The sequence below is a fragment of the Pleuronectes platessa genome, chromosome 7 (genome assembly GCF_947347685.1).
Source record: "Pleuronectes platessa chromosome 7, fPlePla1.1, whole genome shotgun sequence".
NCBI lineage: Eukaryota > Metazoa > Chordata > Actinopteri > Pleuronectiformes > Pleuronectidae > Pleuronectes > Pleuronectes platessa.
Window position 1 is genome coordinate 3,788,378 of NC_070632.1, and position 14,571 is coordinate 3,802,948.

The following is a 14,571-nucleotide window of genomic DNA, read 5'->3' on the forward strand; positions in this document are numbered from 1 at the left end:
CCAGGAGATTGTGTTTTCATTGCCGTGTCTTTGTTTGTTTGGCAGCAGGATTTCTCCAAAACTACTGAACCCATTCCTGTGATATTTTGTGGACACGAAATGTGAATTTTGCAGCCTTGTCGGATACATGTGATCTCAGAGTGTCCCTCTATAATTTCCTATGATTGACTATGAACCTCAGTGGAAGGACGAGACATAGACCAAGAAATAACCCTGAAATGAGATCAAGGAATTTATTAAACTTTGTGAGTTTGGGCTTTATAGACATTTTCACTTATTTCGGGGAATAATTCATGGATTTTTATTTTTTAAATATGTGTGTAGCACATATAGCAAAACAGTTTACGCCCAGATTTGTCCCACACTGTCACACTGCTGGCTGCACTGGGGACTGACTGTCTTCCAGTCTGAACACAGTGTGGAATGAGGACACAGGCGGTTCCTGTTTGCCACCTATGCCACAGCAATACCACATTTCAACCAAAGGTGGCCCCAATTATAATTCACCATTAACCAATGGACCACTTTACTTTAAAATCCAGAACTTCACCTAGAGCTCCACATGTTTGACGAAGAAGGCCCACATTTGTTTTGGGACATTTTGTCCACATTTGCCATTTTACAAGTGGCCAACTTTAAGGTCACACCCACTTTGTCCAGGCACAAGGAGGAAGCATCAAGTGCTGCATCCTTGACAGAAGTGGCTCACATCTGTATGCTGTGTGCAGTGTGGTGCAGCTTCATTGAATTTAAAGAGACTGTCGGGCCGTGGCAGAGGAATGAGCTCTACTGAGGGACAGTTCAGTTCACAAATGAATTAAGAGCAAGAGTTTGACATTTTTGTAAACAAGCTAGATGACTTTAATTCAGATTACTCAATTACAAGACTCATGTTTGAAGAAATGAAAAGATAGAAATCTGAGTTTAGCATAAAGCAGGAGACACAGCCCTGTCCAACAAACCAGCCTTTCTAAAGCTCCCTTATCTATTTCAAACAAAAATCAAATACTAAAATGACAAACTGTGTCTTTACGAGGAGCGACTCGCTCTTTATTCTAATCTAAGAAAACCACCTGCCTGCTTTCTCTCTATATTTAGTGCACAGACATTGGTATTAATCTTCTCATCTAACTCTCAGCACGAACGCTTCTGAAACATCCCTACAGATATGTTAATTCAAAATTACGCCCGAGTTCAGTGGGACACGTTATTAACAATCTTCTCTTGGAAAGTTCCTCCACAAAACTGACAACTCGTCACATTTCTACACTTCAACACTATCGTGATTGAAATCCTCGTCTGTGATCAAACCAGCAGTTACTGGGAAGAAATAATTCATGAGTGACACAAGGAATAAAAAAACACTATTAATGACCTATACTGCAAATCTATAGCAGAGAATAGTGTGAAGACAATAACAGTTTCTTTCTGTGTGAATGAATATATTAACATTTTATACAACTGTTCATCTGCATTAAGTCAATTTTGGTTTGTATAAAGCAAGAGTAGATTGGTGAGAGAACGAGCTGTGATTGGTCCACTTGGTGGCATCACATCCTGCAGACAGTATTTCTGGAATTATTTAAACACGGATAAGAAGAGTAAGAAGAATTAATTGCTTCTCAACGTCATTCGACTCCAACTCGAACATGAAGTCAACGAGCTGGTAGGTCGATGTGTTCTGTTATGTAAGGAATGCAAACAAGGCGATTCAGGCTCGAGGGCGACCGACTCTCTCTTTGCTGCAGACGTCAGCCTTTGAAACACAGCCGACATTATAAATGCTGAAAAAGCTGAGAAACACTACAAGGAGAAACCCAAAAGCAATATTCCAGGGGTTTAAAACCCGCCTCCAGTGGGTTTTGGATGAAATGAGCGTCTCGTTGTCTTTCTAAACATTTCATTCTAATCACTTCCCTCAGACACACGTCCCTCTCTCTCTCTTCTGGCGTCTGCCTTGCTCAGCGGGGGGGGCTGTGGGGCTTGTTAGCAGCAGAGTCAGTGATTACAGACTGCAGGTAATTAGATACACATGACACCGTTCTGACGAGCTGCAGCGTCTAACAGGGTTTCACTGTTTACACACTAATCCTCCTCAGCACTAAGGTTCCCACATGAAGACTTGACAGACACACATGACTGATAGGATGGTCAATTCAAAAGTCAGTCTCATCGCAGGCCGCAAATATTCTGCAGATTTTTCTAATATTTATATAAGGCAATAAGGCAATAAGGCAAGTTACTCATGGCCGTCTGTGATTTTTATTTCAAAGTTTTCAAATTGAGATTTTCAGTCTCAGTTTCAAATCTCCTGCTGATCAAACTCATTGAACGATTTCAGCTCAAACTTCGCTGCCCTCAGGCAAACGGTTCAAAAAGTGTTTTCCTTCGTCTCTTTGAAATAAAACCGATTCCTTCATATCTAAAAACATCTAACTTTTCCTCTCCTGTTCAGAAGCTCCGAGCCGAACAGCTTCTACCGGCCTCAGGTCTGGGAAGCAGACAGTTAACACAGATTGAATCCATCCTGATTCAGCTGATGAATAAGCCATGAGGTGAAAGCTGCAGCTCAGTGCCGTCCTGCTGAGTGTCTGCAGCGACTCGTCTCCTCCATCAGTTTGTCTTTCTCCACTGATTGATGTCCCGTCTTCCTGTCTCACTGCTTCTGTTGACAGCGACGTCTCTAGCGCTGCTCATTCTAAGATGTCTTGGTTTCTTCACGGCCTCTTGTTTGTTTTAAACTGCTCTGCTCTTCTTTAATTTTCTTTTTTTACTCTGTTTGATCATCACTAATCATTCGTTTCCCTCCAGCCCACTGTTGCCCTTACGATGAAAGTCTTTATCCCTGAGCAAATATTGGAACAATCTGAAAAGGACAACCAGGAGAGAAAGAGACAGGAACCTGCAGGAGGAGCTGAAAACTCAACCCTGAGGATTTACAGTTTGAAACTTGATCCACGCTGAAGACGAGTGATGACAGTGAAGTGTTCAGGGGCCTGTTGGCAACTTGTTCTCTACAAATCAAACTTCACCCGAGTTGAAACGGACTCACTGTGCTGCCTGTGGATCTACAGATGGAAATGATTCTATAGAAATGTATTAATTATGTTAGAAAATGTCAGGTTGAGGATTTTAATGAGTTTCCACTTGGGATAATGTCTGCTTAGAAAGGACGGAGGATTCGTTTCCTTTTCTTAACTTCCACAGACGAGGTCACGTTTTCATCTGCATCTGTAAAAACTACTGGAGTGAAACATGGAACCTGGTGGATTGGGTCTGGGAAAAGAAGCACTGGATTTATTTGAGTGTTGCTTTATTGCCCTCTATGTGTACATGTGATGTGTTTTACAAAATCTGATTCTCATTTCTGATCGTTTACGTTTCGTCCTCAGCTGCTGGATGAGTCGTGACACTACGTCAGAAAGACAGAAGACACAGAAACACAAGAAAAGCAAATAACATGAGGACTCCATCTCAGTCAACGTGTCAGCGATCGTTTCTGTTTGTCCACACTGAAGAGAAATACCCGCCCTCCCGTTTGCTTCTAGCGTTAATGTTGTGAGTCTGTCTCGACGTGACAGCGCGGATCAACAAGCCTCCTTGAAACTCCGTCTGCTTTCCGCCTGCGCCTCGAGCACTGTGACGATAATCAGCAGATGGCTGATGAGTCGCAGGGCCGGAGAAAAAAAAAATATCCTACCCGCTAACTGACAGGAACGAAAATGAAAAAAAGTTTCTCCATGTGTCTCCATCTGTGTTAGTGTCTCCAGCCTGTCAGGGAGGAAGCAGAATCTTTTTCTCTACATGTATCAGGTGGATAAAGACTCTTTGAACACTTCACTTCATAACTCATCATGCTCAAAATTCAGGAACCAAAAGAAGGGGTTGGGGGGGGGGGGGGGGGGGGGCGACCTGACAAAGTGGCCTCGGATAACCAGACTGTCTCAGAATGTGACGACTGCTCTAATTGAACAGGAAAAGGCTTGAACACAGTTTGAGTTGGAGCTCTACCAGTTTAATTGAATGTGCAATTAAAAGAAAAAGGATTCTTTTTCACAACGTTTCCATTTCACACGCAAAAAAGATTAAGTTTCCAAACTGCAGCAGCTCATTGGACTGAGGCACATTCAAGCTGCTGCTGAGTGCACAGAGTCAAATGATGCAACTGTTTCAGAGAATAATGGGAAACACTCCAGCAGCTGCAAAACAATGGCTCTGAGTCAAAAAACACACACACCACACACAGACACACACACGCAAACGCACACAGACGCTACGACACACTGGTACACTTGTGATTATATTACACACTAACACAAAAACAATGCTCACTGATGCGTGCAACTTGTATTTGCAGGAGAGGTGGATGAATAATGTACATGTACCAATGCGCACACACACTAACACACACACACACACACACACAGCATCACGGGGGTCGGACGTCCGGCTCTGAAATCTGTGCCGTGGACGTAGAGACAGAACTCGCCCAATTAAAACTCAATTACTGCCCCGTTGTCAGTTAAACAATTCTCTGTGTAATTCCCTCGCTCCTCATCCTTTCTTCAACCTGCTCCTCTTCCTTTCAGACGCTGCCACCCCCCCCCCTCCCCTGCCTTTTCTTCATTCAATCTCTCCCTCTCTCTCTCTCTCTTCTTTTTAACAATTCTCCTCTCTCTCTCTCTCCGTTAGCGTCTCCCTTCCCTCTCTCACTCATTAAAACTGTTCCCCGGTCGTCTCCCAGGAGAGAGGAGGGGGATAAAAATAGCTCTTCTTCAGCGTGTGCTCACTGGTTCCTTCCTCCCAGCCTCCGTTCCATACATCAAATAACTCCTGTACGTTCCTGCATAACAAACCGTGGCTTCCTCCTCTTCTCTCTCAGCCCCTCACCCATCCCCCTCTTCAAGCACGGTCTCTAACAGTAGTTGAGTTTTGGAAACACCCAGAGAGAGAGCGTTATTGTAAAGTTGCCCACGATCCTGCAGCTCTTTGCTCGGAATGCGATTAACAGGAAGGAAAAGATAATGTGAATTTAGTTTTTAAACTGACTGTTGTGTGTCTGAGCGGCGGCTAATTAGGCAGAGCAAAGCATTTCAAATGTTGACGGCTGATGCCACAGTGCCTCAGAATAACCCCAGGCGAGAGGAGAACGTCACAAATCACAGTGGATGGTGTCGGAGATTAAATCATCTGTGAAAAAATGGTTTATGTTCGCTGGTTTGTAACCTCAATGGAGCATAAACACACAAACACACACACACACAGACAGACACACACAGACAGACACACACACACAATTCTCATCTTCTGCCGACTAATTCCAGAAATCTCTGTCTCTCTGTATTGCTGCACATTTGTTTTCCAGAGCATGATGACACCGACGTGTATGAATCCTCTTTTTCATAATTTTCTACTTGTATTCTTTTGGTTCTTTGTGTCCATCAGATGTTAGAGACAGCAGCTTCTGAGCCTCGCACATCTCCGTCCCTCTTATCGGCTTCCAACTCGTACTGTAAAGGGCTCAGGGAGGAACAGTGTTGAATTTGGTGCGATATGATATGTTTGATATTATCAGATATTCACAGATATTATCCAAATATGATCAAACCAGCGCTCTGGGACTGGTACTCATCGACATAAGTGACGATGTGGATCATGACAAGTGGTTCTCCAGTTCAGGTTCTGCTTCCTGAGCTGAGCTTCACTGAACTTTGAATAAACCAGATCTTTGTGCACTGAGTCCAGCAGCAGGTCACTTCTACAGCTTCAGAGAGAAACCTGCAACTAGCTTCACCACAGGTCCAACAAACAGCCCGTTCCAAACAGGCTGGTTCACAACAGACACTGGTACACACACACACACACACACACACACACACACACACACACACACACACACACAGACACACACACACACACACACACAGACACACACACACACACACACGGTTATTGTGCTAACGAGTTATGGAACAAAAGTGAAACTTATAAGCACTGATTAAATATAGAACCATGGCAGTGTGAGTTTAGTGAATTTCTTCTTTGCAGAGAAACATTCTGGGAACTGGAGAAAAAGCAAAGAAGTAATAAGTTTGGAGAGGATAGAAATATGTCCACGCACGCACACAAACACGCACAGGAAGCACAAATGGCCATCTGGCTGCTATGAAAGCAAAGCTTTTTGGGCTGTTTCCTCATTAGTCAAACGCTTTTTTGTCAACGACACAGTGATGGGATAAAAGAGACGGGGAGGGAGGTGTGGAGAGAGCGAGGAGAGATGGATAGAGCAGCAGGAGAGGAGACATGTGGAGGAGATGAAGAGGGAGAGAGAGGAGCATATATGTGATGCCAGAGGGTATAAACAAACTGCTCACTGGCACAGCTACATGGTAACGTCAACTTTCCCCTTTGAAAACACTTGAACATTTGCTAAAAATACAGCTCAGTGCAGCAGCGGCGGCTCAGACAGGAAGATCATCAACTCGCTGGCTTCCTTCAGACAAGACATCTCACACTTCTGAGCAGAAAGACCATCTTCTGTCTGAAAACACTTCCAGCGAGGTCAGATAAGAAGTAAGAGTCGGTTCAGATGCACTGAGCAAATCATTTCTGGAACCAAAGCCCATTAAAAAGGAAAGTAGTCGTCTCAGTGGTTTTACCCTTGTGTGGAAACGCATTAACCTCAAATGCTTAAATGTATTTTTTATTGCTTAACTGATATTTTTATGTCGGGTGGATCACGCATCGATATATCTTCTAAAATCCCTTCTCACATTTTTCCAGATATCTCAGCGATGGATCATTTTAAACTGAAACATTTCGAGTTTCACTAAGGTTTTAAGGCTTTTTCATACTTTTGTTTCTCTACAGATCTGCAGAGGGAAGATATGATGACGAAGGAATTCACTCACCGTCTTTGTCGGCTCTTCTGAATATCTGTGAACACAAAACGACACAGTTCAGTTATTGTAAGTACAAGAAAAGTTATGAAAGTTGTGAGAGGTATAAAGGAAGTTAGTGAAACGATTGAGAAAGTCCCCAAAAAGTGGTCTTTGGGGTTTGTGTTGTTATTTAGTGACTCAGATTTATGGTTTTGCCACATAGACTGAAAATAAAGATGGACGACATGGCAGCGCCCTTAGAAGTGAAGCCAAGGCATCATCATGACCTCTTAATGTCTGGCTGCTGTTAGAGTGGTAAACCTCTCCATGTTAGCAGATGGGACATGGAAGTACACACACTAGTTCTTATCACACTGATGTTTGTTCACGTGTTCTTGTTTCTGATGAGTTTGGCTAATATAGAACCAATTCTTTTTTTAAAGAATCAGTCATTTTAAAATGATGTCATTATGAAATAGAAGTGGGACGTCACTATCCAAACATATAATCAGAAATGATTCTTCAATCCGTATAAACTTTAGGTTGTGTCTTGCGCGATATAATTTTCTGACTTCATTGAGATGACAGGAACACTTTTCTGATCAAAATCAGCTTGAGAATTGTCTATTATTATTTACAGGGATACGTTTGGCAAAAAAATGTGTTGAGTTCGATCATTAAACATTAGAGATTCAAAGATAAACACCCAAAAGTAATATTCCCACCGTTTGGTTATGATCCATCCGGACATTTTTGAATTAGAAACAACACCATGTTTGCGCTGCTGTACACCCCCCCCCCCCCCCCCCCCCCCCCCCAGGTTCATCAGAAACATTTTGAAGAAACATTGACGGACATGGCACGAAATTTCCTGTTTTTCTCTCTGACCTGTGAAGTAACAACTCAGAGCATCATCATCACTACCATCTGACATCAAGCAGTTTCATCACTCCTTTGGAGAAGTTACGTGCATGTGTTCAATTATTTAATCTGATCCTTCAAAGGATGTTGTATAAATGTATACGACTTTGACCTTGTACGTGCACACACTGACAAAACACACACATGGACAGCTGTGTGACAAACAAACACACACATACTACGAGTTCATTCATAGCGTGAGTGATATGGAGACTGGCAGGGCTGCTGCTTTGTCTCGTGTGAAGTGATCTACTGAGGACGAGAGGCAGCAAACAGCAGAGAGACGCAGAGGAAGACGACCCGGGAGGATGTAGAAGATGAAATGGACGGACAGGCTGAGACAGTGAGACGCTCCCAGTTACTGGACACTGTGTTAGAATGTGTGTATCGATTAATTCATCTCATTAGCAGCGCGTTTGACAGCCGGACAGAAGAGAAGCAGAGTGTGCTGCAGGGAGGAGTCCTGAGAAGTTCCTTTCTTCTTCTCTTTGCTTGTCACAACAAAAGATTTATAGAACTGTCAAAGAAAATCCTTATCAACAGTTAAGGTTCCGTTTAAACTTCAGAAGTTTCAACTTGTCCAACTCTCACACTGAATATTTAAAGTAGAACTGAAATGATTAATCAGTAAATTGGTCAACAGGGAATGAATCTGCAAATACTTTGATAACATATTAATTGCTACAAAAAATATATATATATCTTCTGTTTCCAGATCCTGAAATATGAAGATTTAATTCTTTGGTTTGTCACAGATGATTAAAAAAAATCAACATCTCTTTTAACAATTTTCTGAATAATTAATCAAATAAATCGAGATACCACTTTGCAGATTCATAGTTGACAACAATCACGATGTCTCTCCGGTTCCAAATCATCAGGAAGCGAGATTAAACAACTGAACAAGAGAACAAATAAAAAAATCATAAACTAGTCCAGAGATCATTTGCTCTACAACTGTGTGTGGGTTGATAAACTATAAGTAAGTGGTGCATTTAGGCAGCGGCTGCGTCCATCTGAGCGAGGCAAAGTGAAAATCATTAACTGCTGAGACGAGCTGCGTTCCAAACGACAAGCTCTTCTGAATTCTTCTGCTTTCCGGCTGCACCCTCGGGCGCACCCAGCTCTGCAGAGAAGAGACAATTCTGAGGCACGTGTGTGTCTGTGTGTGTGTGAGTGTGTGTGAGTGTGTGTAGAGTGAGAAGAAAACGAGAGGGGGAAACAGATACACAGAAAAGACGGAACAAAACAGAAGACCGAGGGAGGGAGAGAGAACGTTGCTTCAATCTCTGAGCCTTATTAAGAATGGATGCTGTCTCGGGCCTGACTGAGGACGGAGGAGAGGAAGATGACAAGTAGATGAAGGAGAGGAGGAGGAGGAGGAGAGGAAGGATTGCAGCAGTTTAAAGAATAAAAAAAGCAAAGAGCATCAGGGTTAAGATGAAGGAGAAGACAAGAAAAAGCAAAGGAGGAGAAACAAGCATGCAGAGGGTTTAATGAGGAGAATACACACACACACACACACACACCTTTCTGCAGCTATATCTTAGTGAGGACACTCACAGGCATAATGCTTTCCTTAGCCCTCCACCCAAACTCAATCCCTGACCCTAACTCCTTAACCTAATTCTAAACCTAACACCAAGTCTTAACCCCCAAACAGTCCATTAAAGGGGGGGTCACAAATTGAGGACCGGCCTAAAGGTCCTCACTCTGTAGGTTGTAGACTATAACTGGTCCTCACAAAGATAGCTGTACAAGAACACACACACACACACACACACACACACACACCCTTCAGAGTGGACTTGAAAGGAAAGGAAAACGCTGGAATGAGTTTACTGTGCTGATGTCAGAGGGCGGGGCATGCACTGCCTATCGACCAATCACAGCAGGGTAGCAGATAACGTCAAAAGAAAGAACACAGAGTATTTATGACTGTTTTGTGGTAACCTGTTTCCCTCCGTCGGGCTGTATGTGGCTTTCGTACAAAGACGAATATCCTGTTAGCGACTTAAAAATATTTAGAATTACTATTGTAGAAATGTAGAAATATGATGTTATTACTTGGAAACCTATTGAAATTTTCATATTTTTGTTCTCTTTTATGTTTTCTTATGGGGGGGGGGGAGTCCAAATGAACTTGATAAATGGGCCCCAGAATGTTTGAGGCAGCCCCTGTTCCAGCAAAAATGTTTCACACTCGACTTAAATGAGCTTTTAGCAGAGCTGATATTAAACTTGTATTTTGAGCCTAAAAATGCACATAGGAAATAAAGAGTTTCTTAAACATGTGACGAAACAGACCACGGAAACACATTCCATCAGTGAAATGATTTCACACCAGGACACGGGAAAGAGACATTTTAGCTCCAAAGCTCATAAAACAACGTTGAACTGAATCTGCAACATTTCAGCGTATCACACCCCCACCAAGAACACACACACACACACACACACACACACACACACACACACACACACACACACACACACACATACACACAGATAGTTCTCTGTGGCACCAGGACCCATGAGCTCTTATCATCATAATTAGTTTTACACTCAAGCTCCGGGTCTGAACACACTGAGCTACTTTTCTCTTTTGTTTCCTTCACAATAAAAGCTTTAAAGAACATTGATGTCTGATGTGATAAAGCTTTACTGGAGCAGTGATGGAAGAATAAGGCTGGATGTGTGTCCTACAGAATAATGTGTCGGCATTAGATTCATCTCAGGCTGTAACTCTGGGATCGATAACCGCCTCTGGGCAGCAAAGTGCTTTGGGGCACGTCAGAGTGGATTTGGACGGAAATCAAGTGTAAAAGTCCAGATGTGCGGATCGTTGACTGGATTTGGTCCAAGTCATAAAAAGGGAAACACGTTAAGAGAGGATGTAAAGAGAGTTGGTGAATAAGATGGAAAATACGCATCGATATTTGGCAACCAGACAGATAGAAAGAGATCACAGGTTCGATTCCCGGACAGCAGCGTGTCTTATTTGAGTCTCGGAGCTGTTTCCTGCTCTAAACCGCTGGAGCCACAAGTTCCAACCCCGAACTGCAGGATGGAGTCTGTGCGTAAATGCGCACTGCACCGGTCTCTCTGGACGCCTCCATCCCGCGCACCCTCACTCACACCCCCGCCCCGTGAGGCTGACCACCACCGCCCCGTGAGGCTGACCACCACCTCCCCGTACTCACATCCAAAATCACCGAGATGCCTCTCCGCGGCTCCGGGGCGAAGAACTGCTCCTGCGCCACGGCCGCCTCCTCCTTGCTGGAGGCGTAATCCCGGCTGGAGATGTTCTTGTTGTCGCTCATTTTGGTGACGATCCAGCGGACGAGCCCGTCGATTCCACCGGGCTGGGCGCCGCTGTTTCCGGGCTGCGCTGCCGTCGCGGTCTCGCTGTCCTGACCGGCTACGGGGTTCGGCTGCTCGCGGGTTTCCTGGGCTCGAAGTTTGGCTTGTTCTTTGTTCAGCAGTTTGTGGACTCCGTCCCGACAGTAGCGCGCTGCCTGCTCACACATCCTTTTGCCGCGGAGCGCTCATGCTGCGCTCTATGGGGGAGAGAGAGGAGCCCCCACCCACCACCTCCCCTCTTACATCACAGCCCTCAACCCCTGAACACACCCACCCACCCTACACCCTGCAGCCCCGTTATGTTCATTCATTCATTTCCATTGAAAACACAAGAGAATGAGAGGAACTCACCACCAACAGTTGTGGGAATGTTAAAGGAAAGAAACATTTCCCTGTTTAAACTTCAGAATCTTCAGCTTTTACAACTCTCACATTGGATATTTGAAGCCCACCCACCCTACACACCCACTACATGACCCATATAATGAAAAGTAGTAGGTAAATGCTTGTGGGGACTGGTTTGTTGAGGTTTGGAGAGTTTATCGTGACGTGCTTTTATTTGGTGCAGCTCCTGCAGAGTGAAACCCATGAAGGATTTGTTGTCACTTAGTTTTCCTCATCTTGAGGAGGATCCATCTTGAGGAGTAAATCTACAGAAACCACTGAGGACTGTTTGGAACAGAGTCACCACCTGCATGTGCTGATTGCCCGAGAACAACCTGAGTATATCCACTCTGCTCAGTCTGTTGTTAAACACAACAGACAGTGGATCATTGTTTATTTTTCCTCCTTTAAATTGTAGGTTTGTGTGTGACCCACAGAGGGCCAATGGGAGGATCAGAGGATTTTCACATGAGAAAAGAGGAGTGTGTCTCAAAGTGTCACTCCAGCTCATCATTAGAGTCGTGCATGCGTGTGTGTGTGTGTGTGTGTGTGTGTGTGACAGATCTAACCTTTGGTAATGAGCATCTCCCCCAGCTCTGCCCTTTCAGCTCAGTAGCTCGACTCGCCTGCAATGTGCCGTGTGTCTAACAGCGCACAGGGAGCTTTGGACAAATTAACTCCTCGTGCAAACTTGACTAATGACACTTTAACACTCACGTTATCAAAATGTCCATAAGACACAAAAACCACATGTATTTTGAGCTTCCTGCCTCTTTGCTGGGGCGCTATAGACTCGGTTTGAGCACTTGACATGATTGCCCCCATGTGGACATGACGGTGCATTGACAGGAGAGGATTCTCTGCAGAATGTTTTATTCAATATATTTGGCATTCATGTTAAATAAAATAAAATAAAATATATAGGTAAAAACTCGGTCTTGAATCGTAACAACACAGTAAAGTCCTTTGGCATGTGTGTGTTTGAGTGCATGTGAATCACTCTCTAAGCTGTATCTTGAAGGTAGCCCCTCAGGTAATAGACCCATGAGCAAGGCACGTCCTGAGCGCGCTGGCTGGAGATGGTCAGCTTGCCTGACCAGGGCCCTGGGGGGCCTCCTGCAGGGGCCTCAAATGACACCACGATGTTTTGTGTCTCTTTGGAGGAAATGGTGTCGGCTCCTTTCACACTGAAGCTGGGGTTGTCCACCTGTAAGATGAGGGTCAGATGAAAGAATATTCACATTTAAAGGAAACTAAACAAAAGTTCTCTATAGTTTGGAGAGAGAGGGGAATCAGAACTTTCCTAGATTTGTATGTTGATGGCCAATTCGCTTCATTTAGTCAACTAGAAACTAAGTTTAATCTTCCAAACTCACATCTTTTTAGACTCCAAGCATCTAGTATCAAAATGTGTAGAATGTGTGGCTGATCAGGTTTCTTCTGACCTCATTACGGAGGCCTGGGACTCAGATATATCAGCTGAGCTCTGGGAAGCGGCAATGACTCGGATTATCTCTTCTATAAATTTACGTTATAGATTAATCCAGTACAAGGTGTTGCATAGACTGCACTATTCAAAAACAAAGCTGAGCCGCATTTTCCCATCGGTCTCCTCTCAATGTGATAAGTGTGGCGCTGCTGAGGGTTCACTGGCGCACCTTTTTTGGTTTTACCCTAAACTGTATCATTTTTGGAGTAAAATGTTTCAGTGGCTCTCTAAAACCTATTCTGGAGACATTCAGCCAAACTGCGATCTGGCCATCCTTGGACGCTCTGCAGAGACTCATAAGCTTTGTTATGATTCACAAACTTCTCTGGACACCTAGGGATGGTGCTCGCTAAGAAACATATTCTTCTGACTTGGAAGTCTACTTCTCCAGCCTGCTTCACACACTGGCTTAACGAGATGTTCTCTGTTATTCAAATGGAAAAACTGCATCACCACAAAGGCAACACACAGAAAAGGTTTGAGAGAACATGGGGACCTGCTTTAGCGCAGTGCAATATATCTTCAACTCCACAGCAACTCTGACCTACCTGGCTACATTAGTTGATGTAGTATATTACTCTGTTCACTTATTCATGTTACCTGGCCCTATCTCTGAGACAGGGCTATTGTGAGAACATTCCTGAAAGACCATATATGTAATTGAGTAATCTGTCTGGCAGCTTGTTTTTATTTAGTTGTGGTTGTTTGTTTTTGGTATGTGTTTTAACCCTATGTTTTGTTTATTGTTTGTGAATTTGTTAATCAACACTTTGTTATGTATCTGAAAATTGTAAATAAAGTAAACAATTAAAGAAAAGTTGTTTACCTGATAAGATAAAGCGATGCTCTGCGCGAAGACGTTCTTGAATGGGATCTTGAGCTTGCCACCGGCCTTGATGCTAAACGGGCCCTGGGCTTTGGGATGGGTGCAGATCCCATGTAAGGGAAAGAAGTATTCACCACCGATGGGTGAGGACAGGGTGAGCTGTCCCTTCACTTCCCCCAGCTGGTGAGGCTCGAAACAAACCTCCACTCTGGCCTCGCTGCCGGCCTGGAAGCCCGGTGAAGTGCCGAGGACCTTGACCACGGTGAAGTCCGGGCAGTCCGTCTGGAGGAGAGAGATAAGGAGGAGAGAAGCGTTTGACAGCAAATAAATCATTCTTACTCCAGGGCTGTTATTGAATGAGAACTTCAGTCCTCGAGACTCTGACGTCACCGGCGGGGTCTGGATTTTCATTACATCCAAGAGACCATACAAGTAAAATAAAGCAAATGTCAGCATGTGAGGTCCACAGCACATCTCTGTACAGTTCTCACTGATCTTTACAGCTCAACGATAAATCAGACGTCAGCCGGTTCAGATCAGGTCCCAGACTCCACTAGTGGCAGTTAGACACGAGTTTCCAGCTTCATGGTGAATATCAGCAAATCAGAGTTCTGACTCGATAAATGAAGACGTCTTATTTAATCATATTTTTAGTTTGTTTGAACTATTTCTTTTAATCAATCCAACCTGGTGCTTGTCGTCTCTGT

The 14,571-nt window shown here is 43.9% G+C and overlaps 2 protein-coding genes across 2 annotated transcripts in view; both read right to left on the minus strand.

Moving 5' to 3' along the window:
* Positions 1–11,332, minus strand: part of necab2 (N-terminal EF-hand calcium binding protein 2) — a 93,194-nt gene extending 81,862 nt beyond the window's left edge. Inside the window, exons 1-2 of the mRNA XM_053427489.1 lie at positions 11,006–11,332; positions 6,912–6,936 (exon numbers count right to left, since the gene is read on the minus strand). Coding sequence (XP_053283464.1) covers positions 6,912–6,936; positions 11,006–11,332 — 352 coding nt within the window. The remainder of the gene's footprint in view (positions 1–6,911; positions 6,937–11,005) is intronic.
* A 1,220-nt stretch (positions 11,333–12,552) lies between these two features.
* hydin (HYDIN axonemal central pair apparatus protein) overlaps positions 12,553–14,571 on the minus strand; it is a 56,353-nt gene continuing 54,334 nt past the window's right edge. The window contains 2 exon segments of the mRNA XM_053426366.1: positions 12,553–12,756; positions 13,865–14,146. Coding sequence (XP_053282341.1) covers positions 12,553–12,756; positions 13,865–14,146 — 486 coding nt within the window.